Source organism: Lissotriton vulgaris, chromosome 8 (genome assembly GCF_964263255.1).
Source record: "Lissotriton vulgaris chromosome 8, aLisVul1.2, whole genome shotgun sequence".
Lineage (NCBI taxonomy): Eukaryota > Metazoa > Chordata > Amphibia > Caudata > Salamandridae > Lissotriton > Lissotriton vulgaris.
In genome coordinates, this window is record NC_141696.1 from 843,854,335 (window position 1) to 843,880,804 (window position 26,470).

The following is a 26,470-nucleotide window of genomic DNA, read 5'->3' on the forward strand; positions in this document are numbered from 1 at the left end:
CCGCACACAGCGGGAAAAGCCGCCACAGCGATGCGGTTAAGGCTGGGGCTGATGATAGCAGTTTCTGTTTAGCAGTCCTTGCCGAATTGAGAGCATGCACATCTACAACCCTGATAAAATAATAATATTTGGTTTTATATCATGTTGGTCCTGGGTCTTACAGAAACTAAAAAAAGAAAAAAGAGTTAATCCATCAGTGTAATGGAACAAAATTGAAATGTAAATCCTTTGTGACATCATAACAGTTCTTTTTTAACTGTTGGATAACACAATCAAAATATTTTAACTACTCTCACAATTGTTTGAGGGACTGTGTCGTTCCAACGAGCATCATTTGCTGTTTTAATCATGCAAACGTTTGCTGTTAACAACAGTTGTGTCAACAAGAAATATTATTCATGTAAAAGATGGGGCATAAACACAAGATATGTGAAAAATGTGCCCTAGGGCCTATGCATAAATAGCAGTTACCTGTCATAGTTTTGTAGCGATGCTAGCCATAACTAAACTCAAGCAAAGTTAACACATGAATCTTAAATTAAGAAACTTATAACATCATTTTTGTTCTAGAGGCTCATAAATATTCAGGTGGATTAACTTTGACATACCTTTTATTTACACAGACTACATATGATGATGGTTTAATGGTATCTAGATGAGATGATGCCAAGCACAAGTTAAACCGGGCTGCCTCTTAAATATTTAACAAATTAATATTGTAGGAATAATCCACTGATACATCTAGCAATTGTAATGAGTCAATTAAAAAGTCATACCTGGGATTTGAAGCCTGGTGTTTGTAAGAAGAATCAATATTGGCCCGAAAACAAAATGTAAGAACTTTTACCATGACCCCAAAAGATTTCCTTTTTAACCAAATTTCAATCTAATCTGGCCTTGCTTTGAGGTGTGCAATAAACCAAGCCCTAAAGAGAGTACACTGAGAAAGATCTAGCCAACTCATACATTTGCCAGGAAAAGCTTAATATGTATGTGCAGGTATACATTTGTTTGGAATAATTTTTAATATACCTAGGGGGGATTGAATGAGTCATTTGGAATGAATTCCAAAGAAAGGCAAAAAGTAGATCCGAATGCTCTGTGATTAATTTTATTTGATTATACAGAAATACTACCCACGCCTCTACCCAAAACCAAGGTAGTTATAGGAAGACCTCAGAACTTTTCCTTTATAGTAAATAATGTGCCGGGTGTACCTTTCCTGTGTTGTAATCTCAAGTCCGTAGATAAATCGGAGCTCTTACATTTGCCCATCCCTGTTCAATACACATTTCTCAAAACCAGTGTTCTTTAAAAAAATATAGTATTCATGGATTCCTGTTGTCTCATATGATTTACTTTTCAGGTCCACCTGGTCAAGAGGGATCTCCTGGTCCAGCTGGAATACCAGGAGCCAAAGGGGATAAAGGTGACTCTGGGTGGCCTGGGACACCTGGCTATCCAGGAATTAAAGGAGAAAAAGGATATCAAGGAATTAATGTAAGTCTATGAAAAAAGCAAAAAAACACCTGTTTCCATCTTGTGCAGATAAAAGTGCAATAATGTATTTTTTTAAATATGCAGAGCTATGCTGGTTGTGTGGTATTTAAATGGATATAGGCAGCTGACATATAAAATATGCAAACACAATTGCTATCTTTCTCAGAATGGAGTGTATCACACAACATCCATTACCCTTCATTTGATCTACTCACCTGGCTACTGACCTAGCACGGATACTTCCTTCGGGTAGCCATGCCACCTTGTCATTCATACAACTTAATTCAGTAAACTATATGAAAATAACAATCCCTACCCCACTCTAGTAAATCAATTCCCCCTTCAACCTGGACACCAGTCAATGGAGATTATGGTCAGACATGGATTTGAAACATTCATGCTCATTTTATAGGGTGAGACCCTGCCCATCTTTGATGAAGGATTACTGACCATGTTTGTTTTCCTCACATAGACAGCTGTCACACCTATTAAGAACATTATAAAATATATCAGTGTTTCAGGAACCGTAGTTCAAACATTGAGGTAATTTCTCTATTTAAAAAGTTAAACTTGGCTCTATCTGAAAAGCTGTCCAAGACGTCAACCAACTCCGGACGACTCAACCCATTTCTATTCTCCTTTCATATTTATTTCTTGAATAAGGCAGTTCAACCTATATCTCACACTCTCCTACAACTCCCCTACTGATTGCACAGTAAAACAAATCTAATTTAGTTAGAATTCCACGGAAAGACTTATCTGTCAGGGAGAATGACCCAAGACATCTGTAGAACTGTCTGGGAAAAGGACCAAACAGAAATCATTTTGCCATGCCTTAGCTCGTACCACACTCTGCCCTCCCTTCTCTCTTCTTCTTTTTACACACTAGGGGGCATATTATCAAGGCAGGCGAAATGAAATTACCGCCGCTTTTGCAGCCGTTTTCAGCCGCAAAGCGGCGATGATTTCATCACCCTATTAACAAGCTGTTGCTAACATTAGGTAGCGACAGTTAACCCAACCAGTTTGCGACCCAACCAGTTAGCGACTGAAAGCAGTCGCTAACGTCGCTATCGCCTATTAGCAAGGCAGGCAAAGCGATACAAAAATTCGCGCTAAGCACAATATCGCTAAAAACTAACAACTGCTCAGACCAGTTCTTAGCCATTATATCCAATGGGAGGTGGATATTCCGGCTAAGACCCTATTGGCGATGATGCGTGAATAATGCTGGTTTTCCAGCGATATTCACGCATTTCGCCGCTATTGCCGGTTATTTGATCGCATTGGAGATAAACGTTGCTAATAGCATGTTATCTCTGCGATAAAATTCGGCGATGCTTGGCGATAATAAAAATTTCGCTAAGCTTCTTTAGCGATAAATATCGCTAGGTGTTGATAACATGCCCCCAAGATCCAGTTTCACAAATCTTATACTATGAATAGGCGAGTCTAACTTTAAGCTTAGATATGACGGAGAAGTGTGGCTCACTGGTTAGAGGAGGCAGACCTGGAAGCAGAGGTCAGCCCGGGACCAGGGTTCAATTCCCGGCTTGGCGGGATCTTGAGTCCTAAAATGTCCATGGACTCGACAATTCTCGCTCCGGTGCCTACTCGATTCACGGGTTCACACTCTGCAAATCTGGGCATTAGCTTGCTTAATCTCCACAACGGCCCCTCGCGGCGGGATGCCTGGCTTTCACCTTGCGGATACCCTGCCGGGGTTATCTCAAAGGGGAATACCAGGACGGGATCCCTAAGCAAGCGCTTAGAAACCGCTCGGTGATTTGCGCTATATAAATTCCTGTTCATTTACATATGACTGATCCATTCATTTTTAAACTAAGAACCATGCATACTCTTAGTTTTTATTAGTATGCACGTCTTAATCCTGTAAGTAACTCACAAAAAATGCTTTGTGAATCAGGTCCTGAGATGCTGCATAGAAATCTAGGAAAAATGAAGCTGGGCATGCATACTCTTTCACTTCTGCCCTTGTCCTCATGCCAAACAATCCTCAATAATCAGTTGTGCAGCTTTATGCATCTGCAAAGGATGTATTTTTGTTTTTTTCTCCAAAATCTATTATTTGACCTATAGAGAACTCCTTCATCTTCCCCCCCATAAAATAAAGGTTTATTCTCTTCCCTTTGTAAATTCAGAAACACACATTTTTAGGAGATTAAAAGATTATTAATTAAATAATATCATTGAATATCTAGTAACTCCAGAGTTTTTTGTGTTCTTTGAATTTTGCATAGCTATCCGCTCAAATAACAGATTCTCTCCTCTGCTAACACTAAACTTAGTGGCATATTTATGAATGGGTTGCATGTGCAACGCAAGCCCAAAATGTGATTTATCAAGCCATGCAATGCCACATTGTGTGGCCCTGAGTAGCTAGATAAATCTGGAGTAACGCAATGCAGAGCAAATTGCTGCATTGCGTTACTCCCCAACAGGGAGGGTTTCCATGGGTGTTGTGTGGGTGTTCCTACAGAACATCCATGAATTTTGACGCATTTCCAGATTTACCAAAAGTGGTAGACCTGGGAATGCGCCAAAATGCTATGTCTTCCCTGTTGAGGTGCAACAAGTGGAAATATCTTTGTTTCTCCTCGTTACTTCCTCTTTCTATGTGTGCTTCATTATGAAGTACACATAGAAAGAGGAAAATGCCTCAGGGGATTGTTTTTGTGCAGGAAGGTGCCCCTTCGTGCACAAAAACAATTCTCCATACAACACAGGCACCCTTGCACCATGGTACAAAAGTGCCTGCCGTAGGCAGTGAAAATGGCACCAGTGCAGGGACAAAGGCAGGAATGTGCTGCCCTTTCCCTGTCACGCAGCGCAGTGCAAAAAGATGACTTGCTGTGCTGAGCTGCATGACTTTGCCATAAATATGGCCCCTAGTACTTTGGAAAGACTCAACATGGCAAGTTCTAATCCTTAACATAAATATCACTAGATCCAAAATTATAAGCGATGGTCGCTTTTCACCAGACATAAGGACAACCCGAGTGTGCAAAAAGTAGGGGCAGGCGCCCCTTAGGTATCCTCTGTTATGAAGAAGAACTTGCTCTCCCATATAGCATATCGAGAGTGTCATTTCATCTCAATACATTCAACCTAAATTCCATTTCCAAAACATTTTTTGTGAAAATGTATGACTTTAGAATGCCTTTTTAAGGAAATGAAGACGATTACATTTCAGTGAATACTATTTGGTTGAAAACTTATTAATTGTAGTTCCCTGTCCTGTTTGTTGCATATTTTTCTATTTTTTTTTTTAGAAAACACCTGCAAACCTAACCCTAGCCATATACTGAACCCGTATAATCCCACCCTAAATCATAATACTATTGTAACCCCTTTCTCTTACAAGCATCGTGCCTAATGATAACCTTGACTCTAACTCTAACCCACCACTATAAAACAGCAGTGTTTAATAGTTTAATATACATTAAAAATGAAAGAAATCTGCCATCCACGCCATCCTTATAGCTTTGAGTGACTTGAGTTGTGGTGGTAATGTCATTGCTATGCTGGCAGTGCATGCTGCAGTGGCCTCATGAGATAGGTCTTTGCACTTACCTTCATAGAAATTAAGCACTATCTTGGAACAACATATTTATCTTTTATTAAAGCCTACCTTGCAGCCTTTGGTTTCTTTCCCTTCCTGGGTCACCATGGTGAATGTTCTTCATATCTCATATCTAAACTTCTCAGATACATTTTTATGTGCATCTTTCGGGTACTCTGGCTTCACTGGGTTAGGGACTGTTCACTTGACTTCCTAGATTGCTCCAATCTGAAAGTATAATACCAGTTTGGTTCAGACTTGAGACTGAGCCTGTGGCCGCTTTATGTTAAAATCGTTTCATATTATTCAGAAAACTAAGCCTAATTGAACTCTACGCAAGTTATTTTCACTATCCCTATCACTGCCTATCCCAACAAGTATTCATGGTTGTCTAGTCTTGGAAATCAATCTAAGACAGGCCGGAACCTTTTCTGCCAAACCTGTGAACCTGCATCCAGTTTCTTCTGTTCTTTTAAAGAACAATACTCATTCTGAAATTATCTTGAATAAATAGCATTTATTTATGAAAATATATGTAAATACCTGCATTTTGGGGAAACTGGTGTACCTTTGTTTTTTGTGGAAGATTCTCGTTAAACACCCTGGATTCACTGTGTTACAATACAAATAAAGATAATTGCCTACCTAATCAACCCTAGTGCTTAACATAATGCAAACCTTCTTCTGAAACACCCAACTCCGTGAAAAATCGACCATTTACTGTGTACTCCATTTAACTGTTATTTGGAAACTCCGTTCCTTAGTCGGCCTAGCAAAATATTTTACCAGGCAACAAAACATGTTTAATTCAGTCAAGAGTTGACTATGCCAACTCAATCTTACTAGGTACGTGAAAAAAACATACAAGTCAACTACAGTTCAATCAGCTGGCACAGGCATTTTCCTTGTATTGCCCTTCCTGGTGCCTATGCTCTAACGGCCAGTTTATTTGAAAATTCCCAAAGTTCAGACTTCTACTTTTTTGCTAATCCAGCATTCTCAGTGACAGCTGCCAAATTGTGGAATGCTCTTTCTGTTCAGATAAAGAAACAATTAATTCAATCTTATTAGTAGCAGTAAGAAAACCTTTTGGTGACCGTTGCACTGTTGCTCTTAACAAGTAAACTAAACATAAACATAAACAACTGTGATATACCCCAAGGATGACGCTCGCCCTCAGATCAACATACCTTCAAATCTACCTTTGGCTATGTATATCGTTGAAACATTTCAGCCAGACTCATTGACTGATTTAACGAATTCTTTCACCCACTTGTCAGAATTTCAGAGCACATAAAGTCGTGCTGGAATGAGATGTTGCAAAGTTGGTATTTTGCAAAGCATGAGGGGATCTATGCACAGACTGCTCTGTTGTTCCATCAGGGAGAGAAATCCAGCAGTGGTGAATGCCACCAGGTTCAACAATTCCATTTTAGTTACACATGGAAACTTTCGGTCCAAACCTATTTAGTTTAGAAGGCCATGTGATGTTTGCTCTCTTATAACTGGATTGATAGATATGCCAGAAGTAGGGGGTCCTGCGCGGGGGGGGGAGGGGTGATTTCATTCAACCACTTCCAAAAGTGGCTGAATGAAATCTACAAGACTTCACTCAGTCACTTTTGAGCCCATGCTTGTTCAAAACCCTGCGCCTGCTTGAAGCAGGCGTAAGGATTGACGCAGCGTTGTAAAGATAGGGCCCCCAGAGCATTGCTGGAGCTGCGTTGCGCTTGCAACGCAACTCCAGCAATGCGCCGCCTTTACGGCACAGATGCATCACGCATCTGTGCCGTTTTTCCCCATGGTGCGCCGCATTGTAAATGCGGTGCATGCATGATGGCGGAGCCGTGGCGCACAATAACTGCTGCATCCCTGCTGATATGCAGGGATGCGCCAGTTATTGTAAATCTGCCCCATAATGTTTAGGTGCGTCACCGTTAGCATTTATTTGTATAGTGTCCTGCTAATTTAACTTGTTTTTCTGCTTTGTAATCTCTTTGCCATGGTCGAAATTGCATATGATCAGCTGCAAAAGGATTCAGCAACTGAATCCAGCACCACACGGGTAACTGATACATTGGAATTCACGCTAGAACAGAAGTAGATGGACTTTGGCTAGTAAAAATGAGTGGAAAGTGGCTACTACAGGGGAGCTGATAAGTGCTTTTTATTCCACTAGCTGGTGTTTGCCATTAAGATGGGGGTGATTTATTACATAACGAGTAAACCTAATTCAGAAACGACCAAAAAGGCATTCAGCAGTAGGAAAAGGCAAGTAATTGCAGGGTTTGATTTTAAATGCAAATTGGGTACAGCAAGGGGATTCCACTATTGGCACAACAATGAATGATAGTAAGAGTAAGGTGGTGGGATGACTCAGCAAAACTCTTATTGTGTTTGGGGTCTCTCATTAAAGTACTGACTACTTGTTTGTATTGTATTTGTTCAAAGGGTGAACCTGGAACACCAGGAATTGCTGGACATAAAGGCGATGCAGGACCTCCGGGTGTTCCAGGATTTGAAGGTACTAGAATGATATTTAAAGGCACATGTTGATATTTGGTGTGCAGACAATTGTTCCTGATTGTTCATTGGTATGCAATCTCAAGTGAACGTGATTTTGCATTGAAAAAACTCTTTGGGTTAAAAGAATTAAGTGGAATAATAGGTTGCCTAGTAGCTAAATGACTGATCTTACCATCTCAATAACTGCACTCTAATCCCCACTGTAGAATTTATTTTACCAACAATCTTGCAGTTCTGGGCAAAAGATTTCCTGTTCCTGAGCATAAAATCATAAATACGTATTATATAAATCTGTGCATTTTGGCACTATGAGAAGTGTACTGTCCTATTTTTCCCCAAATTTCTCCATAACCACTTTGTCTACCCACTCTGTTGCCAGTGGTCTAACATAAGCACTTCAAACATTAGCACACTGAAAACACTCCACAAAAGGATCCCACACCATAAAGGAAAAATAGAGCAGAGAATAAAACAAGACCACAAAGACAAAAATCTAATAAGTAGGACCGGAGTTGTGAATTTTTAAAGATTAAGGTGTAAAATAGCGCAATAAAACGCCAACTGGGGCTATCAGGTCGTGTTGGACCAGGTCAAAGTCACACTTTCAGGCTGACTGTGATGGAGTGCAGGTGGGCTATAGTCACCAGGTTAGGCCCGCTCAAGTTTTACCTTCTCAAGTTCTTGCCAAGAGTCCTGCTTGTGTTGAAGAGGACTGCAAGAAGCAGGGAGAGCGCTGGGGGAGGCAGCCAGCTAAGCGCAAGGAGCCAGCCAGCATCGCTGACTGGAATTACTGGAGCTTCGTGGTGGCGGTCCCCGTGAGTATTCAATGCTGCAGTGCAAATAGTCGGGCTGATGAAGCTTTGCGCTGATTTTTAGTGGGAGCAGTGAGGTCTCTGTGCAATCAGGCCTGTTTGCTGTTGCAATGAGACTAAAAGCTTGATTTCAGCATCCTCGAGCCACATCAGGGGTCCAGGACCTGAGAGGCACCACTTGGGGGTCAGGAACTCGCTGCAGCTCGGTCCAGAACTGGTGCAGGATGTTGCAGAGCCTTTTATGTTCCTGAAGCTCAGATCAGGAGGCCAGTACATTAGCCCTTGGATTCACTCTGGTGTCTTGGGTTCATGATGGAGTTGCAGGTCCAGTACTTCCAGCAGGGTAGCAGTACATGCAGAGAAGCAGTACAGCTGAGTGGCAGTCCTTTCAGCAGCACAGCAGTCCTTCCTGGCAGAGTATCCACAGGTCCAGAAGTGTACTGATGAGTTGGTGTCTGAGGTCATTTTGGTGCCCTGGTTCTGGAAGGTGGGAGATGCTTCTAGACAGTGGCATTGAAGAGTATGGAATTCCCTGCCACCCCTGTCCTGGCTCCAAGCTGGCTGCAGTGACAGTGTGGCATTGCTAGGCCAAGCACAGGCTATTCAGTTGTGAATGGGGCTGTGCTCAGCTCCGCCACCCCATCCTGCCAGCAGATGGCCTATTCATGCACACCTAATCCTTCTATTGTGTAACTGTCTGGGCGGAATTCAAAAAGTCTAACTGTCAGTTCCACCCAGTCATCTGACTCAAGACAGGCTACAGGTACAAAAGTGCTAAGGGCAGAAAAATTTCAACTTTCTAAAAGTCTCATTTTCAAAATTTTAATTTAAAATCCGACTTCGCCATGAGTTAAGATTTCACATTACAATTCAAAAGACAATAAATAGGAAAGGATTCCCTGACCCCATTTGGAAATTACATCCTATTAAATTTAATAAGATAACTCCAATGTTATCCCATATGACAGATAGGACTTGTAGTAGTGGAAAACGAATTTGAGTTTTTCACTACCAGGACATGAAAAGCTTAAATGTACACGCCCAACTTTTAAATGCACTGCACCCTGCTCTCTGTGCTGTCCAGTGCCTACTCTAGAAATTACTTATATGTATTAAAAAAGAAGGTTTGGGCCTGGCAAAATGTTTACTTTGCCAGGTCGAAATGAAAGATTAAAATTGCAAATACAAGCTCTGCAAATGTAGGCCTGACACATGTTTAAAATGCTACTTAAGTGGGCAATACAACCAGTGCTGCAGGACCACTAATATCATTTAAATTATGGGCCCTGTGCACATGTAGTGCCACCTTACTAAGGACTTACTACTAAATTACAAGTCAATTAAATATGTCACTTGGGTATAAGCCAATTCTACCATGTTTTAAGGAGAGGACACAAGAACTGTAGCACTGGTTAACAGTGATAAAGTGCACAGAGTTCTAAGGCCGACACAAATTAATTCAGCAAACGTTGGAGGAGGAAGACAAAAGGCCTGGGGCTTGCCTTGCAGAGAGGGCCAGGTTCAACATCACCTCCTCCAGCCTACAGTTAGAAGAGACTAAACAATAGCCTAATGGATTTCCCTGCTTAGGCTACATAACATGTAAAATGGCCCTCTACTGCTGGGGCACTTGTCAATTCAATGGCCTTCTGAATTTAGTTGGATTCCTCTTTCTATTCTCTTCTGAACTACTGAACTGACCCATGGGGAACCCTGTTCCTCACCTGTGCTCCAGATCTGTGCAGAACCTAACCTTAACTTGCTCATAGATGCATCCCAGTAGACAGACAGTACCACCCTGGCCAACAAAGTGGTGTGGCCCATTCCACCCCTTGGATCAGACTTGTGTTCCCAACCCAGGGAAAACTATGCCCATAAGGACAACAACAAATAGAGGCCTCTGACACAGCAGTTAGTGCCATGAGCCATGCCTCAGGCCATCCAGGGTTCTCTGATTTCTGAGGTTTCTCAGGGTGTGGGGGGGGGGGGGGCAGTAGCCCTGGGTGTTTTCCACCCTACTTCTACTCTACCACAGCCTGGGGTCTGCACCCTGAGGCTGAACGTTTGCCTGGTGAGCCAGGACTTCCAGGGGGGGAACCATCACCACCCCGTCAAGGGTGAGACACTTTGTATTTGTCATGCAGGGGTCTGCCTGGTGCAGGACTCCAGCCCGCTGCCTCTGGAACAGTGCAAGGAGTCCCCTCAGAGTCCATCTTGGGGTGCTCTGTTCTCAGAGCTGGTAACCACTGATCTACTGGTCCTCCCATGGTGGACTGTTTCCACCTCCTGCCCCTCCAACCGGGCCTCTTTATACTGCACTCTGGAGTAGTACCCCAGAGAAAGGAACTAGTAGGGCGCCTTGGGTGGCTGCCCCACCTAGCTCCCCTGAACCTGTGGAGCTCCCACCAGTGAATTCCCTCTTGATGTAGACCAGGTCTCCCTGCTTGAGGCCACACTGGGAGCAACCCAAGCACTGAAGCTGGAAATGGGATGCCCTGGGCTGCTACCCATTAAAACCACCCCCCTATACTTAGAAAAGATATGGGAACCCTGTTTTCCCCACACTATACTGGCATTTTTCTGGGTGACTTTGTACCTCTCCTCCACCCTGTTGGAGGGATCCTGAATCACCCTCCTGAGGCTCACTCCCTAATGCCTTCCCGGATACCTAGTATTAATTCAGAGGTCTGCCTCATTTGCAAGCTCCCTGGGGACAGTAAGCTTGCAGTCAAGCATGTGTTGGTGCAGCTCTGGAAAACAGTGACTGTACATGTGTTCTCTGATGATCAAACTGTACAGCCCATCATAGGTGTTAACATCACTACCCTTCACCCAACCATCCACTGCCTTACACATGTAACCCACAAAACCGCCCCAGGACTGGTGGGACTGTTTCTGACTGGCCATCAACCTCAACCTGTACTCTTCTGGGGTGAATCCACATTTCTTGACAAGGGTATCCTTTAAGGGGGAGATACGTCATTTTGTCCCCCTTCTCTAGGGCCAGTAAGGCATCCCTCCCCTCATTAGGTATATGTGTTCAGAGGCCAGCTCCCCAATTCCTCTCAGGAATCCTGTGCATCTCTAGAGCTACTTCATATGCTCCAAGCCACCTGTCTATATTATCCCCACCTCAAAGCCAGGCACAATGTCCCTGGGATGTGGACGCTTCCTTCAGCAGTGGTCACTGTATTTTCGCTGCCACCTTTCCTACTGGACCCTGACAGCTGTTTCACCTTCAGTTAAGTCCAGCTCTTTGAGGCTCAGTTCATGGGCCAACAAGATTTTTCCCTCTGCCAAGGCTCTCTCAGCCTAAGCATTTTTTTGTTCTGTCTCTTTGGCCAGTTTTTCCTTGTCTAAGGTCCTCTCAGCCTCAGCTCTCCTTTTCTCCACTAAGGCTTAGTCATCTTCAGCTCTTCCCTCCTCAGCAGCCAGTTGGGCCAGCTGCAGCCTCAGTTCCCTCACAGTCTGTCTGTCCATGAATTCCTCTGGAGACAGGGTGTGGAAAGGGGCACTGCTTCCTGCGTTGGATCCAGCAGGGTTCTCCTTCTCTGTGGACCCAGTCAGTTCCCTTCTCTTGCTCATCCTTCTAAATTTCATCACCTTCTTGGTCCGCTGCGGGTCCCATACCAGTGCTTTAGTTCTAACTCATGCAGGGCATGCTGCAGGTCCTCCATAGTGGACCTTTTCTCCATGGTCAGCCCCCTCTCTTCTTTGTCCTTCAGCTCCCTCATATTGTATTGTAGTAGGATAGGCATTCATGATTCATTTCTATTCTGGCTAGGTTTCTCAGGTGCAACAACAAAACAATCCTAAGTCTATGAGGGTGAGGCAGGAATCAAATTTGGATTGAGAGAAAAAAGGAGAATTTCAAAAGCCTCGAATTGGCCTCAAATATGGGATGGTAGTGTGCACCAAATCACAGAATGGCACTGCACAAACAAAAGTCATATCCCACCGCTGAACACCAATATTGCTGGACTCCATCTGTTTTGCTCTTAGGTCCCGCTCTCTGAGACTGAGCTCTTAGGCTATACTTCTTTCCTCCATGGCCAGGTTTTTTGCTCCAGGGCTCTCTTAGCCCTAACCTTCTCCTTCTCTAGTTTTAGCTTGGCCAGCTCCAGCTTGAGTTTCCTCTCCTCTTTCATGTCCTCCAGCTCCTGTTGGGTCAGGCCCATGGCAGACACACTTCTCTGTGCTCCATCCTGGGCACCAGGCGCATCGTGGTCATCTGCTGTGATCAAGTTGGTCTCTCCTGGTAGCTCCAGACTCTGGACTGGGGCCTCTCTCTCCTCATCCTCTGTTTGTGCTCACTCCTACTCATTCATATCTACCTTATCTTTTTCTGGGGTGGTCTGCCATCTTTGCTTATTCTCAAAAGCTCTGAGGGATACCCGAAGATCCAATTTGGTAGCCCTCCTGTATGCTTTCAGTCCTTTTTGATTGCAGAGTTTCAGCAGCTCAGCACTGCTGAGGGTGCCAAACTTGCTTGGCTCCATCCCCATGGGGCACAAAAAAGGAAGGTAGTACACTAACATTTAGAAAAGAGAGAAAATAGCCTATTGAAAAACTTAGGAAGAATTTAAATGGGTCACTCAGATGTCAAATTAATTATATGAGATGTTTGCGTCACTGTATGGTTCTGCACAAACATAAGTCCTGGTCCCACTGCTGCCACTAATGTGAGAAATTGGGCTGTTGGTTCACTTGGGTATGAGCCCTGGTCAAGCAACAGCCACAATCCCTTGCAGGATGACATAAAAAGTCACTAAATTAACCTGTGCTTAACTCTGGGTAGCTTGGCACAACAACACAGTCTGGCTTAACTTAGAAGCAATGTGAACAGTATTTATGCAGCACACAAACAGTGAAAACACAACACAAGATAAGTCCCAAACAAATTTAGAAAAATAGAGTACATTTTAAAAAATATTTGACACCAAAAACGCCCAAAAAACAATCAGTGGAACTGCAGTTATACATTTATAAACTTTTAAGTAAAAACTACCACCTAAATGTTCTAAGCACCAACAGCGGACATCTAGTCATGCAAGACTGGGTCAAAATTTAAAGCCAACCACAATGAAGCGTAGTTCCAATACAAGAAGTGGATTGGGCCCAGTCAATGCTTATCTTGAGACTTCGAAAAATTCCTGAATAAAAATGTCTGAGAAGGTAAAGATCAGCAGGGAAAGGCTGCAGGAGTTGTCCGAGGAGGGAGCGTCATTATCGGATGACCTTGAAACGAAGCTGCAGTGAATGTTTCTACATTAAGACATATTTGCCGAAATGGAAGTTGAAAATCTCCAACAAGACGAAGCAGAGGGCTGTAGACAAAGATAGTTTCACTGGGGCATATACACCTTTGGCATAGGGCTGCTGAAACAGATTTGCTGCTGTGGAGAAGAGAGTAGTGGGAGAAGCTGCAAAGTAAATCCGACCGGCGATACACCTCGGGCGGATAGGTGAGCAGGTGGGTCCTGGTCTCCTGGTTCTCAAAGCACTTTTTGACCACATTACTCAATTTTAGAAATTGGATTTCTGGGCACATTTAGCACCGGAAAGAAATTCTATTTTTTCAGAACAACACATATATTAAACAAAAATGAACATTCAACATTCATGACATTACTGTGTTTAGAAAAATGTGAAAAATATTTTCTATAAACAAAACCTCATGATATACACAACATGTCAATAACTTAAAGACAATTTTGACCCATATACATCACATCATCTTTCTTAGTGCATGTATATATGTATAAACAAGTATTCAATATCTAAATTCAATTAGCCTGATTTATGAAACAATCTATTTGGTATCATAAATTGATTATGCCTGCTGACGAGTTTCTAGCCTCGTTTTTCTTTTACGGGCTTTCCTCAGGGCTTCTTATATGAACATATTGGCCATATCTAAGGTCTCATGAGGTTTTTGTTTATAGAAAATATTAATTTTTCACATTGTCTAAACACAGTAATGTCATGAATGTTGAATGTTCATTTTTGTTTAATATATGTGTTGTTCTGAAAAAAGAGAATTTCCACAAAATAATTCATAAAAATATTTAATATAGGTCATAAGGCAAATAAATAACCCCAGCCACTAAAAGCATACAGTGTGGTTTTTGAAATCAAAGAAATAGGATTCCAGGTTTTTCTTGTTATTTCATTGATAAAAGGCCCTACCTGGGTCCTGTACATTGGGCCTAACCCCTATCTCAGTTTAACTTACTAAAAGAGACATTTTAAAAATTGTATTGCAAAAATCCGACTTTACCAATAAAGACATGTTATCATTACAATTTCATAGGTACCAAACATGGCATATATACCTGCTCCTAATTGCAAATTACAGCTTATTAAATGTAATAAGAAATCCCAATGTTACCTTTTGGGAGGAAGTGGCCTCACAGTAGTGAACACATTTAGGGATTTTTCACTACTAAGACATGCACAACTTAAAAGGACATGTCCAACCTTTCAATTACACATCACTCTGTCCTGCGGGCTACCTGGGGCCTACCTTAGGGGTGACTTATGTATTTAAAATGGAGTTTAAGACTTGGCAAGGGGGTTTAAATGCCAAGTTGAAATTGCAGTTTAAAACTGTATTCAGGCTACAACGGCAAACCTGGGACATGCTTTGAAGTGCTACTTAAGTAGGTTGCACAATAAGTGCTGCAACCCACTGGCAGCATTTAATTTACACAACCTGAGTTTTGTCAGGATGACGTTTCTAGGAAAACACTACAAACCCATATTTCTTTCTTTCTTTCTTTCTTTCTTTCTTTCTTTCTTTCTTTCTTTCTTTCTTTCTTTCTTTCTTTCTTTCTTTCTTTCCTCCTTCTGTTCTTCCTTCCATTGGATTATGTGACCATTGGCGGATCCCTTTATGGAGTCAAGTCATTAAACCGGTTGTAAGTGGGCAACCCAAGCACTGGCTAATCAAATGCAGAAATACAAAGCTTACAAATTAAATGTTTTGGGCTAAAACATTACATTTACTGTAAACTCCCTCTCATCCAAATATTCTACAAATCACAAATGACAGCATTGTAGCAGCACATGTGTCAGATGAGTTGACACCTTAACAGAGATTTTGCTCTCCACTCCATTCCTTCACTCCCATGTTTATAATCATGTCTTGCACTCAAACTTTCTTGGGACTAGGATGACAAGTTGAAAGGAAAATATAAAGGGTTTTTCCAGGATGATATTGTGTTGCAGAACCACATAAGAAATCTAAGCAAGAATACTTAATGGCAATTACTCAACCTGTGTAACTAAGAGTACTTTTATTGCCTCTTGATCTTAAGATCGGAGTAGAGTTCTTAGTACTATCCCATGTAGAATATAGAATTGCTGAGCTCATAAGTATCACCAAATAAAACCTCTCACACCTCAAAACTGTCCTTAAAGGGGCAGCAAGATTTATCTCTGTTGCCTATGTCACAGAACATATTTAATCAAAAGGAGACTAGCTCATCAACTACTAAGTTAAAGGACTCAAATATGTTTTGTCAGGGATAGGAACACCTTGTAGGTATGTTCATGAAGCCCTCACCCACCAACCTAGTTGGTGGCATGCTTCATCATCGGGCCCACCCAGTAACACCTAGCGTGTCCCGGGTGTGCTTCGACGCCTGATTACAGCGGAGCAGATATATTGCTGAGTGTGCAGTGTGAGGTGTAAGGTATAGTGATGTTAAAATGGCTTGGCGGGGGTCCCAGTACCTGAGGGTAAATTAAACTTTAATAACTGGGCCTCCGTCAGCGGTTAAAAATAAGGCTTTTTGGATGTAGGAGGCGAGTTACGATCTCTCAAATCCAGTGGATGTGAGAGGTCATAACTCGCCTCCTTAACCGCTGACGGAGGCCCAGTTATTAAAGTTTAATTTACCCTCGGGTACTGGGACCCCGCCAAGCCGTTTTAACATCACTATACCTTACACCTCACACTGCACACTCAGCAATATACCTGCTCCGCTGTAATCAGGCGTCGAAGCACACCCGGGACATGCTAGGTGTTACTGGGTGGGCCCGGTGATGAAGCATGCCCCCAAATAGGTTAGTGGGTGAGAGCTTCATGAACACACCTACAAGGTGTTCCTACCCCCTGACAAAACATATTTGAGTCCTTTAACTTAGTAGTTGATGAGCTAGTCTCCTTTTGATTAAATACATATAAACCACGTGGATACGGACTAGCTATCTGGTCCTCTCTCTCTCTCTTGATACGCATATATGTCACAGAACAGGCAGGTTTAACTTGAAGAAAATGTGTACATCATTGAGAAGTTACAAACACTGCACAATAAAAACCCCACTCTAATTTATAAAACTAGAGTAAAATGTAATAAACAAAATTACACCAGAACAACAAAAATCTGAAAAGGGAAACCAGAGATATGACATTTAAAGCATTAAGACAAAAAACACCAAGAAAAAGTAAAGCACCAGTGGAAGGTGCTGTTACCGTGTGACCGGGATACAGTCGCTATTTTCTGGTTGATTGTGATCGAGCATGGATCAGATACACCAAGCACATTCATCCCAGACAAAGATTTTACCTTTAGACTTAGGCTCTGAAATGTAGGTCGAAATATTCCTGCCGGGAAAGGTTGCAGACTGTATACGAGGACGTCCACTCGAAGTCGGGTAGTAATTGGGGGAGGTCCCTCTGACAGCCATAGGTTTTGGAGGTAAAAGCTCAGAGGCAGGAAAAGTTCAAATTTCACACCCAGAAACGTCCTTTCATCAGCTTGATACTTTAGGGACCTACGTCTGACCAAGCTTTTTAGTCCGATTTTGGTGCTCGGATTGCTGCTCTGGGGAAAGCAGCAAACTGTATTTGTGAATGTCACACTGAAGTCAGATATACTTGCCGTGGCTGTTTGCTGAACAAGATTTTTCCAAGATTCAAGAGACAAAAACCCCACACACAATAATTTTGAGGGGCTGCACCTAGAATCTGGACACCTTCCTATTAATAGCCCTTGAATAAAGCAGTTTCTTTTTTGTTCTGTTGAATTATTCTCTGCTTACTATTTTTGAAGTTTTTTCTGTTGACCCCCTTACATGTTGGCTTAATGAATCCTTGTACATATGCTTCCTCAATGTAAAACACGCTATCATAAATAAAGGCATGGCCTATGCCATATAAACCTAAACCAAAACTAAACAAAAATCTTCACAGAGTCATATGCTACATGAAGATCCTGTCATGACCTCTGGATCTAGGCAGAATTAATTTCCACAATAATACTAGTCCACACAATCAATACCTGGCCCAGTAGGTTATAAAAGGCTAGCAACAACACTCTGCAGACTGCCAATGAGAAACCTTGTTTGTTGTGTTGGTTCTGGAGTCCAAACAGCGACAGTCATCAGGTACTTGTATCATAGTGTTTTCACTGGAATACTATCAGTGACAGTTAACAGGCTTCCAGTGAGAATATTTTCTAACATCCTCACAGCAATACTCACAAGGCTACTAGTGAACCACTTGTATCACTCTTGTTGTACTAGGGTCCTAGCAGCAACACTCACCAGACGTCATGTCAGCCGCCTATATTCCAAAGTTGAGCTAAAATCCTAGCATGCTTCAGGCTTCTAGCAAACCACCTTTATTGCTCTTGCTGTACTAGAATCATATCAGCGACATACTTCAATCCTCTGGGGAGATACCTTTGGTGCTGTGGTTGTGCTAGAATCCATGTAGTACTGACCACAGGCTTACCAGTCAGCCACCTGATAACCCTACCTATTTCTTTTCAGGTTCTAAAGGCTCTCCTGGGCCAGGCGGTTTCAAGGGAGAACAAGGAGATCAAGGTGTATCTGGCCAGAAAGGTACAGTAGTGTAAAATACGATTGAGTTCACTTCTTTCATCTAATTGTCATAGATGACCCATGTCATAGCATTTAACTATATTGGTAGTGCTATTTAAATGTGTATTCAGTACCTTTAAGTCTATCATCCCACTCATATTTGCAGGGTTGCAAGGACCACCTGGACCTCCTGGTCCTTTCCAGAGTATTAAAGGGGAACCTGGTACACCGGGCATACCTGGTCCAGCAGGGCCCAAAGGACTGCCTGGTTACCCCGGCCCTAAAGGACAGCAAGGTAGGGACATCATTCTTAGATGTCTATTGTAACACCAGCCATGCATGTGTTTTTCAGTAGCCATTGTCTATGTTTATGCTCTTCTTTCGTAGGTGTCACAGGATTGGTGGGTTTACCCGGCGAGAGTGGTGCTCCTGGTTTTGATGGGACACCTGGTGCAAAAGGAGACCTTGGTCCCTCTGGTCCACCAGGTAGGATAACATGCTGCCTCATAGTTAAATTGATTATTGTGAATTAAGTGTCTGTGTATATATCATGTTGTCCTCTGTCTCTCATCACACTCCACACTCCATCAGTCCAGAATGCAGCTGCTCTCATGTTTTCCATTGTGTATCCGCTAATATCAAAGATATTTATATATGTGGCCTTTATCTGTTATCACTCTTCTGATTACATCTCACGTCCCAGCCGTTCACACCCCAGGACATGTTGTAGTCTGTTTTATAGGTTTGTTTACCACTTCTCTCACTAGAGCAAGGAAAAAGAAATACAATTAAAATGTGGATTCATAAGTCAGATCAGTTACTGAGCCATCTTATCATTTTGAAGTGTGTTTTTATCAACTCACATGAAATAATATTTCTGATGGGACACAAAACAATCTGTAAATTATTACTGTACAAACCTATTAAGAGTCAATATTAGAATGTTATTACAAAACCTCTTCCAACCTTCTGTTTATTTCTGGAATGTGTAAAGACTGCATCATCATTCCTTACGTTTCGGTATAAATTAAATAAATTACGAACGGCATATGAATAAAACATAGATGTGCAAGATTGCATATCCCATTGATCAAACTCAAGGGCAAATATTAAATTGGTTAAATTTTATGGCGATGTGTTAAGTCTATATAGAAATCCATAAAACATAATTTCCCCAAATCTCGCAACTCTACTATTTAAAAAAGCTTGATCCACAATTGCCACAATGTTGAACTGGTGGATGTTGCAGCAGAGAGATGGTATGAGTTATCAACATGAGAAGAATGACCTACTAGAAGCATAGAAGATGGTACTCATTCATACTCTCCTTCAGTTGGAGCAAACAATAGAAGAGTAGGGATGCTTACTGTGCTTTGGTCAGAAAAGGAGAGTACAGTGAGAAGGAAGATGGGAGGATCTCAGTAGTGCAATGTGTGGTACTGGGTCCATCCATCCACCCTAAGATCTGGTTGTCCTTTCTCTCTGAGTATTCTCTTTTGCTGTGGAATGCACAGTAACAATCCATCGCCTTCTCTTTTTTTTCCAAGTGAAGGAAAGAAGTATCTGTGATACACAAAGGATAAAAAATAGTCAGCGGAACAGTTGGAGGACTTCTATTTGGTATCCCTGATTTCAACACCACCCATATTTTGAAGGTGGTCCAACCTTACCAGTTCTGTAGATGTTAATTTGACATACAACTGTGTCGCTATCAATGTGCTAAGGTGCTGTCATGTCTGTTTGTGGTCAAACCGCACCACCCTGAGATAAGTAACTGGTTCTGGTGCCTTGATTGCATCTGATAAAGCACCCCCGTCTGTGGCTGGGATATTTAGAACAAAGATTTTCTTCAGAGGGAACCAAGTGACTGTAAGAATGCATATTAATGATTGCTAAAACTTTATAGCGGTATTGGGGAGTCACTTTCCCCCATTCTCTCAGCTATCTTCTTCCCACTTGGCCCCTTATTGAATTATCTCTGTCTCCTTCTCACATACGTTCCATCCTCTGACACCTACAAACACAGACCTACATTTTCTACCCTTATTCTTTACCTCATAGTTACAGACCGTTCTCTATGTTTCCATGTTTCTTATCTCCTGGTTACATTGTAAAGAGATTCCGACCTCTATTGTGCCCTCTGTGTACAAATCACTAAAACCTATTATGGGTCGAGCAGTGCTACAAAGTAATGTATAAATACATTAAAATCCCAAAATAATGATGTATCCCCTACCCATATTATGTATTGTGTAAAGGTTTGGGATATTGCAGCTCTGGAGCCCAAGTAACTGCCTGGATACATGTCGAAAGATCCTGATGTGCCTGCTTAAGCTTTGAGCTCTGTGTCTCTCGACACGAAATAGAGAAAGAGTTTCTAAACTGTAAGGAAGGGTTGCGTCTCTGCAGACATGGAGTCATGGTATAAAAGCTCATTGCAATCTTTTTTACATAAATCATTCCATTAAAGATTAGGTGGTTGGAATGGATTAGGAGGGGAAGCTCATCATAAGTGCCAAGATAAACAAAGGGCCCATTATAATGGCGGGTGGATTGCCCCCGCCAGGCTGGTGGTGGCCACCGCCAGCCTGGCGGGGGCAATCCGCCCGCCATCCACTCTCCATCTGCCCGCAATCCACTCTCCATCCTGACCGTCCGCCGCTTTTCCGCCCCAGTCGCCTTGCGGCCGGGCGGAAAAGGAAGAATATGGTGGCGGTGTCTATCAGACACCGCCAGCCATATTATGATAGGATTTTGGCAAGGCGGACTTCACTCTGGGGGCCCCCTGCGGGCCCCCAGAGTGAAGAAGAGTAGGGGGGTGCACACAGGGGGTACCTGTGGTACCCCCCCTTCATTTGCATTTACAAAGCGGCAGGCACCGCACAGTGCCTGCCGCTTTGTCAATGTAGAAATGCATTTTAACCATTGTGGCGGGCAGTGCAGAGAGCACTGCCCACCACAATGCTAAAAGTACAGGCTGTCCCACCACTGTGGGTGGCCCATCCTAATACCCACCACGGGACCCCCGCCCTTATGGCGGGCGATCCCTATTACCACAAGGATGGCGGGTGGGCAAAGTCCGCCCGCCATCCTAATGACCCCCAAAGTGTCTAGTTTGCAAGTGTTACTTTATTACACTAACAGCTTATGTTATCGAAATATTTGTACGTCTCTCCCTAAAATTAACACCAATGTTCCTCAAACAAATGCGATTCTAGTTTCCTAATTACTCCTGCCACTTTCATTCAATACGTAAATACATGGCTCTTCTGTCCATTTGAAAGCTAGTAGGCAATAATGATGGGGATACTGACTTTCACTGGTAGCTGACCGTAGTGGCTCTCCTTTTGCATGTCCTCCTCCTTCCATTAGTAGAGGGCTTGTTAAGAGACTCCCTTTATCCAGATGTTCTTTTGTTACTAACAGCACTCCATTGTTTGAAATACCTTTATTCTGCCACAATAATGTTCGATGATATTTATGAGATGTAGTGGGCAACAGTACCACAATAAAACTGGTGGGCCTCTGTTTTGCAGAAAACAAGTGTTGAAATGTCATGTATGTTCCAGGGTTCAAGATGGGTTTGGCTATTAGAATAGTTTTCTGGATTCAAATAACTTATAGAGCATTCCTACTCGGCACTTCTTTGCCTCAAACTATTGTTCGAACTATAATTTCATCCTGTCCAAGAAATACACATCATCTATCTTGGATCTTGAGAGGACTCTGTATAATTTAGTGCAATTTTTGAAGTTTCCCCGGTAATTTCTCATTGCTCAGTGGAACTTCAAGGATCCTCTTGTAATCCCCGATAAACCCGAAGGCGGAGTTACAATGGACAAATCCAGACTACTTGTCAAGAGGTCGTCAGTTTTAAAAGTGATCCTTTTCTTATACTGGCTTAAACTGATTTGTTGCAGTCGTAACTACTCTGACTGCATTCCATTCCATCATTTAAGATCATCTGTGTCATAACAGATGACCACCAATGAGCCTTCACTCTCTCCTAAAAAGGATTTGCCCAAACTGTTAGGCCACGTTTCCTCCCAACAGGAACAACAGCAGGCCTGGATGATCATATGACTCAAGCCTTTAGGACTCTTGAGACAGCTCATCCTGACTATAGGCTGTTATACCTTGAAATAAAGATTTACGATATCAACGTTTAACACTTTTCACATGATGGGCTGGTACTCCTGCTCTGCCAAAAATGTATTCTTTTCTCTAAGGACAGGTCTCTGTTAGGTCTTATGATGATATTTTTTACAATTCTCTTATGTCTCCATCGATTTCTAGATGCCCTTTCTGAACATTAAAAAATGCCCAAGATGGACCTTAATTCATACATTTTAGGACTTAATTCATAAACTTTTTTTCTGAGAAAGTAGTGTCGTACTTCTAACTTATGTGTAACATACTCCTGATTCACATCCCTATTTTATCCTGTTAAAGAAGCTTTGTGATTCTGTCTCGTAGGTGTTTTCTGTGCTGTTTGGGAGGCAATGGCTGTAAACAGGAGACAAAAAAACAGAAAAGAGTTAAATAGTTAATTTGCCAAGAAGGTTTGCCAGGAAGACTTAAAGATTGAGCTATGCAGTTAAGAGGCAATAGCAGCAAGAAAGAGGCAGTGCTGATGTGGCTGTAGTCAGGAGCATGCCAAAAATATTCACCTTTGGATGCTGCCGAGAGAGCCTTCTGCAGTGACTCTTCCTTGGGAAAATACTTCCTGATAAAATCGAGATGATTCACCACTGGTCTTCCTATTTCTGCTTTTAAAAACCTAATACATGGCGCCACATTTTCTGTCATTTCATTACACTGCAATCAGCAGATGTCATTATTATATTGTGCAGTGATAACTAATTTATTGATCTCTAAATGATGAAAGGCTGAGTCGTCCCTGCTGGGATCTAAACCTGTGAGCTGCAGATTATACACATGTATAACACAGCAAAGAGTTCAATTCACTGATGATATGTGCACCTCTGTCGTGGCTGCCTCAACAGGTGATGTAATGCCGAAAACCCCTACAGGATGTTATTGATTTCAAACGGTTGGCACTTTTGCAATCGCATCATGCCAACCCCTAAGCAAAAGGTTCTATATTTTGGTGGGGGAGGATGTTTCTATAAGAATTGCAATTTTAGGGAAGGCAATGAAAATCCAAGCGGTATTGCTTGAATAGCCTAAATTCAGTCAAATTAATGATATGGCTAATGTGCCTCACTCAGTATGAAAGCACTTATAGAATGTGTCGGTAGGGTCCCTCATTTATGCAAGTGTCTGCTTTTCAAGTGTTGTTGGGACGTTTTGTTCACAAATATGACCTCAGATGTGTTTGCCGTTTCACAGGCCCAAGAGGATATCCGGGCCCTCCAGGCCCTGACGGTTTACCAGGACCTATTGGTAGCCCAGGTCCCCCATCCATGGCTCATGGCTTCCTCGTGACCAGGCACAGTCAAACCACAGAAGAGCCTCAGTGCCCCTTCGGAATGAGAATGATCTATACTGGTTACTCACTGCTTTATGTGCAAGGCAATGAGAGGTCACATGGTCAAGACTTGGGTAAGAACACACAAACCAACATTGGCAAAGCTAACAGGCCTTGGCGAGAATGCAATGTTTATTTCTGAATATATCGGTTTGCAATCATCTGCAATGTGTAACAGAAAATGGCACAGCAAAAAATAATATTATAAAAATGAAGAAGCGTGGCCCATCAGCCCAAGAGCACCAGCCCAATAATTTCCATTCCTTGCCCTTGCCCTGTCCTTGAGAAGCAAAGGTGGGACAAGCGGTCAAAAGTGTGATATCATCAGGTTGTATAGGGTGGTGATGTCACTTTTGCTAGCCATGGTCTTTTTTTGAGCTGACGCCCATGAGCACACCATTACAAGGGCCAAAGAAAATAAGTAGAACATACAGCTATAGTCAGCTGGACATATTATTATATTAAAAGTAGCATATTGGTTGAAAATATTAACTAAACGTCTGTCATGGTGAGCTAGAGAGCAGCAGTAGCATAACTTGGTTCAATCAATTGTTATGTCCTTTATGCTCATTTGAATATTAATAGCTTTCATTATCAGATGAGTCTCAGGTTCTGCATCCTCAATGTTGCGATGCCACGTGCTTATAAGAAATGAAAAAATTAAATGTAGTACTGCACTCAGAACCACGTGGCAAAGATTACTGTTTAGCATAGGTCAATACAAAAGACCAGAAATGGCACAATTAAGGTTGTGTGTTTTACCGTGGTCACTTTCATTCATCCAGTTATCCAGGTAAAACACGCTCTTTGGTTCCAATCAAGAATTTACTGGTAAATGCAGTAGTAGTGGCTTTGGTGGTAATGGCATCAAATAGAACCATTACTACTATACTTAGGCTATGAATGTAAACATTGAGAATAATTGCTGATAATCTGCATTTGAATTTTTTTTATAACATATTGGGCTCGATTCACACGTTTTGTTGTGACTTACTCTTGTGATTTTCCAGAATTCCAAACGTTAGCCAGAACTACCCTTGGCTTACTCCTGGACTCCAGTACTAAGTCAGGAGGTCTGCAAGAGTATGTCACGCCCATTCACAGTTAGATCATTGTAAATAGATTCCTTGACTTTTTTCATGTGCTATATTTTTAATGGTTGTTTTTGTTAAACTTGTTTAATTGGATTTTAGGTAAAAAGCCAACCGCCAAATAAGGCAGGCATCGCTTTAAAATGTAGGCTCCCTGTTTCTCATTCATGGGCTGCCATCCAATCACAGTATATGCTCCTAGTTTCGCATTCTTAGCAGCTATTCTATGTGCTCCCAGTTACCCGTTCTCCGGCAGACATCCCATCATAGTGTACGCTTCCAGTTATGATTCTCCGGCAGCCATCGTGCCATAATGCTCGCTCCCAGTTACGCATTCCAAGGCAGCTATCCCATCACAGTGTATGCTCCCAGTTATGCATTCTCAGCAGCTATCACATCAGAGTGTACGTTCCAATTTACACATTCTCTGGCAGTCATCCCAACAAAGGGCCCCATTAGGATGACGGGCGGATTGCCCCCGCCGGGCTGGTGGTAGCCACCGGTGGCCCGGCGAGGGCAATCCACCCGCCATCCTCACTGAAATGACCCCCCGCCACATTAGGATGGCTGGGGGGTCCGCAACGGACGGAAGGACCTTCCGCCGCTTTTCCGCCAGTTACCTTTGCGACCGGCGGAAAAAGTGCGTACATATGGTGGCGGTAACCGCGAGACACCACCAACCATATTACAATGCATGTGGTCCTATGCCTTTCCACGGGGGCATTGCCGCCGTGGAAAGGCATACGGTCTTTGCTTTGGGGGCCCATTGCAGGCCCCCAGGGTGAAGGGGGGTGCACTTGGGGGGTACCTGTGGTACCCCCCTGCATTTGCATACACAATGCGGCAGGCACCGCGCGGTGCCTGCTGCTTTGTGTATGCAAATGCATCACATGCATTCTTAACATTGCGGTGGGAGCTGGTGTAAACACAGCCCGCCGCAATGTTGTACATGCATGATGCGCCCGCCACTGTGGGGGGCACATCCTAATACCCACCCCCCCCCCGGGACCCCCGTCCTATGGTGGGCGGTCCCTTCTCCTGTCCGCCCGTCATCCTAATAAAGCCCAAATTGTACACTCCCAGTTACATATTCTTAGCAGCTATCCCATGAGTGTACGTTCCCACTTACACATTCTGCGGCAGCTATCACATCAGAGTGTACGTTCCCATTTACATTTTCTACAGCAGCTATCCCATCATAGTGTACGCCCCCAGTAACACATTCTATGGCTGTCATGCTGTCGCAGTGTACACTCCCAGTCACTCTTTCTTCCTGCTGAATCTCCTTGATGTTGTTTCAGGTACCGCTGGGAGCTGTCTTCGCAAGTTCAGCACAATGCCTTTCCTGTTTTGTAACATCAACAATGTGTGCAACTTTGCCTCAAGAAATGACTATTCCTATTGGTTGTCCACTCCAGAGCCTATGCCAATGAGCATGGCGCCCATCACTGGTGAAAGCATAAAGCCTTTTATCAGCAGGTAAGAACGATGTGCGCAGTTGGGAGCACACCAGATTAGCAGTTGCTAGTGATGGCATGTCCTTTGGTTCACTGACAGAATATTGACAACTAAAATATCCCCATACCACAATAGCGAGTTATAAATATTGATTTAAAAAATATCGACATTTATATTT

At 42.8% G+C, this 26,470-nt stretch overlaps 1 protein-coding gene across 2 annotated transcripts in view; it reads left to right on the forward strand.

Moving 5' to 3' along the window:
* COL4A1 (collagen type IV alpha 1 chain) overlaps positions 1-26,470 on the forward strand; it is a 515,832-nt gene that overhangs the window by 451,610 nt on the left and 37,752 nt on the right. For both annotated transcript variants that reach the window (XM_086934756.1, XM_086934755.1), the window contains exons 43-49: positions 1,367-1,500; positions 7,535-7,607; positions 18,202-18,273; positions 18,419-18,547; positions 18,640-18,738; positions 23,605-23,817; positions 26,136-26,313. In XM_086934756.1, coding sequence (XP_086790882.1) covers positions 1,367-1,500; positions 7,535-7,607; positions 18,202-18,273; positions 18,419-18,547; positions 18,640-18,738; positions 23,605-23,817; positions 26,136-26,313 — 898 coding nt within the window. The remainder of the gene's footprint in view (positions 1-1,366; positions 1,501-7,534; positions 7,608-18,201; positions 18,274-18,418; positions 18,548-18,639; positions 18,739-23,604; positions 23,818-26,135; positions 26,314-26,470) is intronic.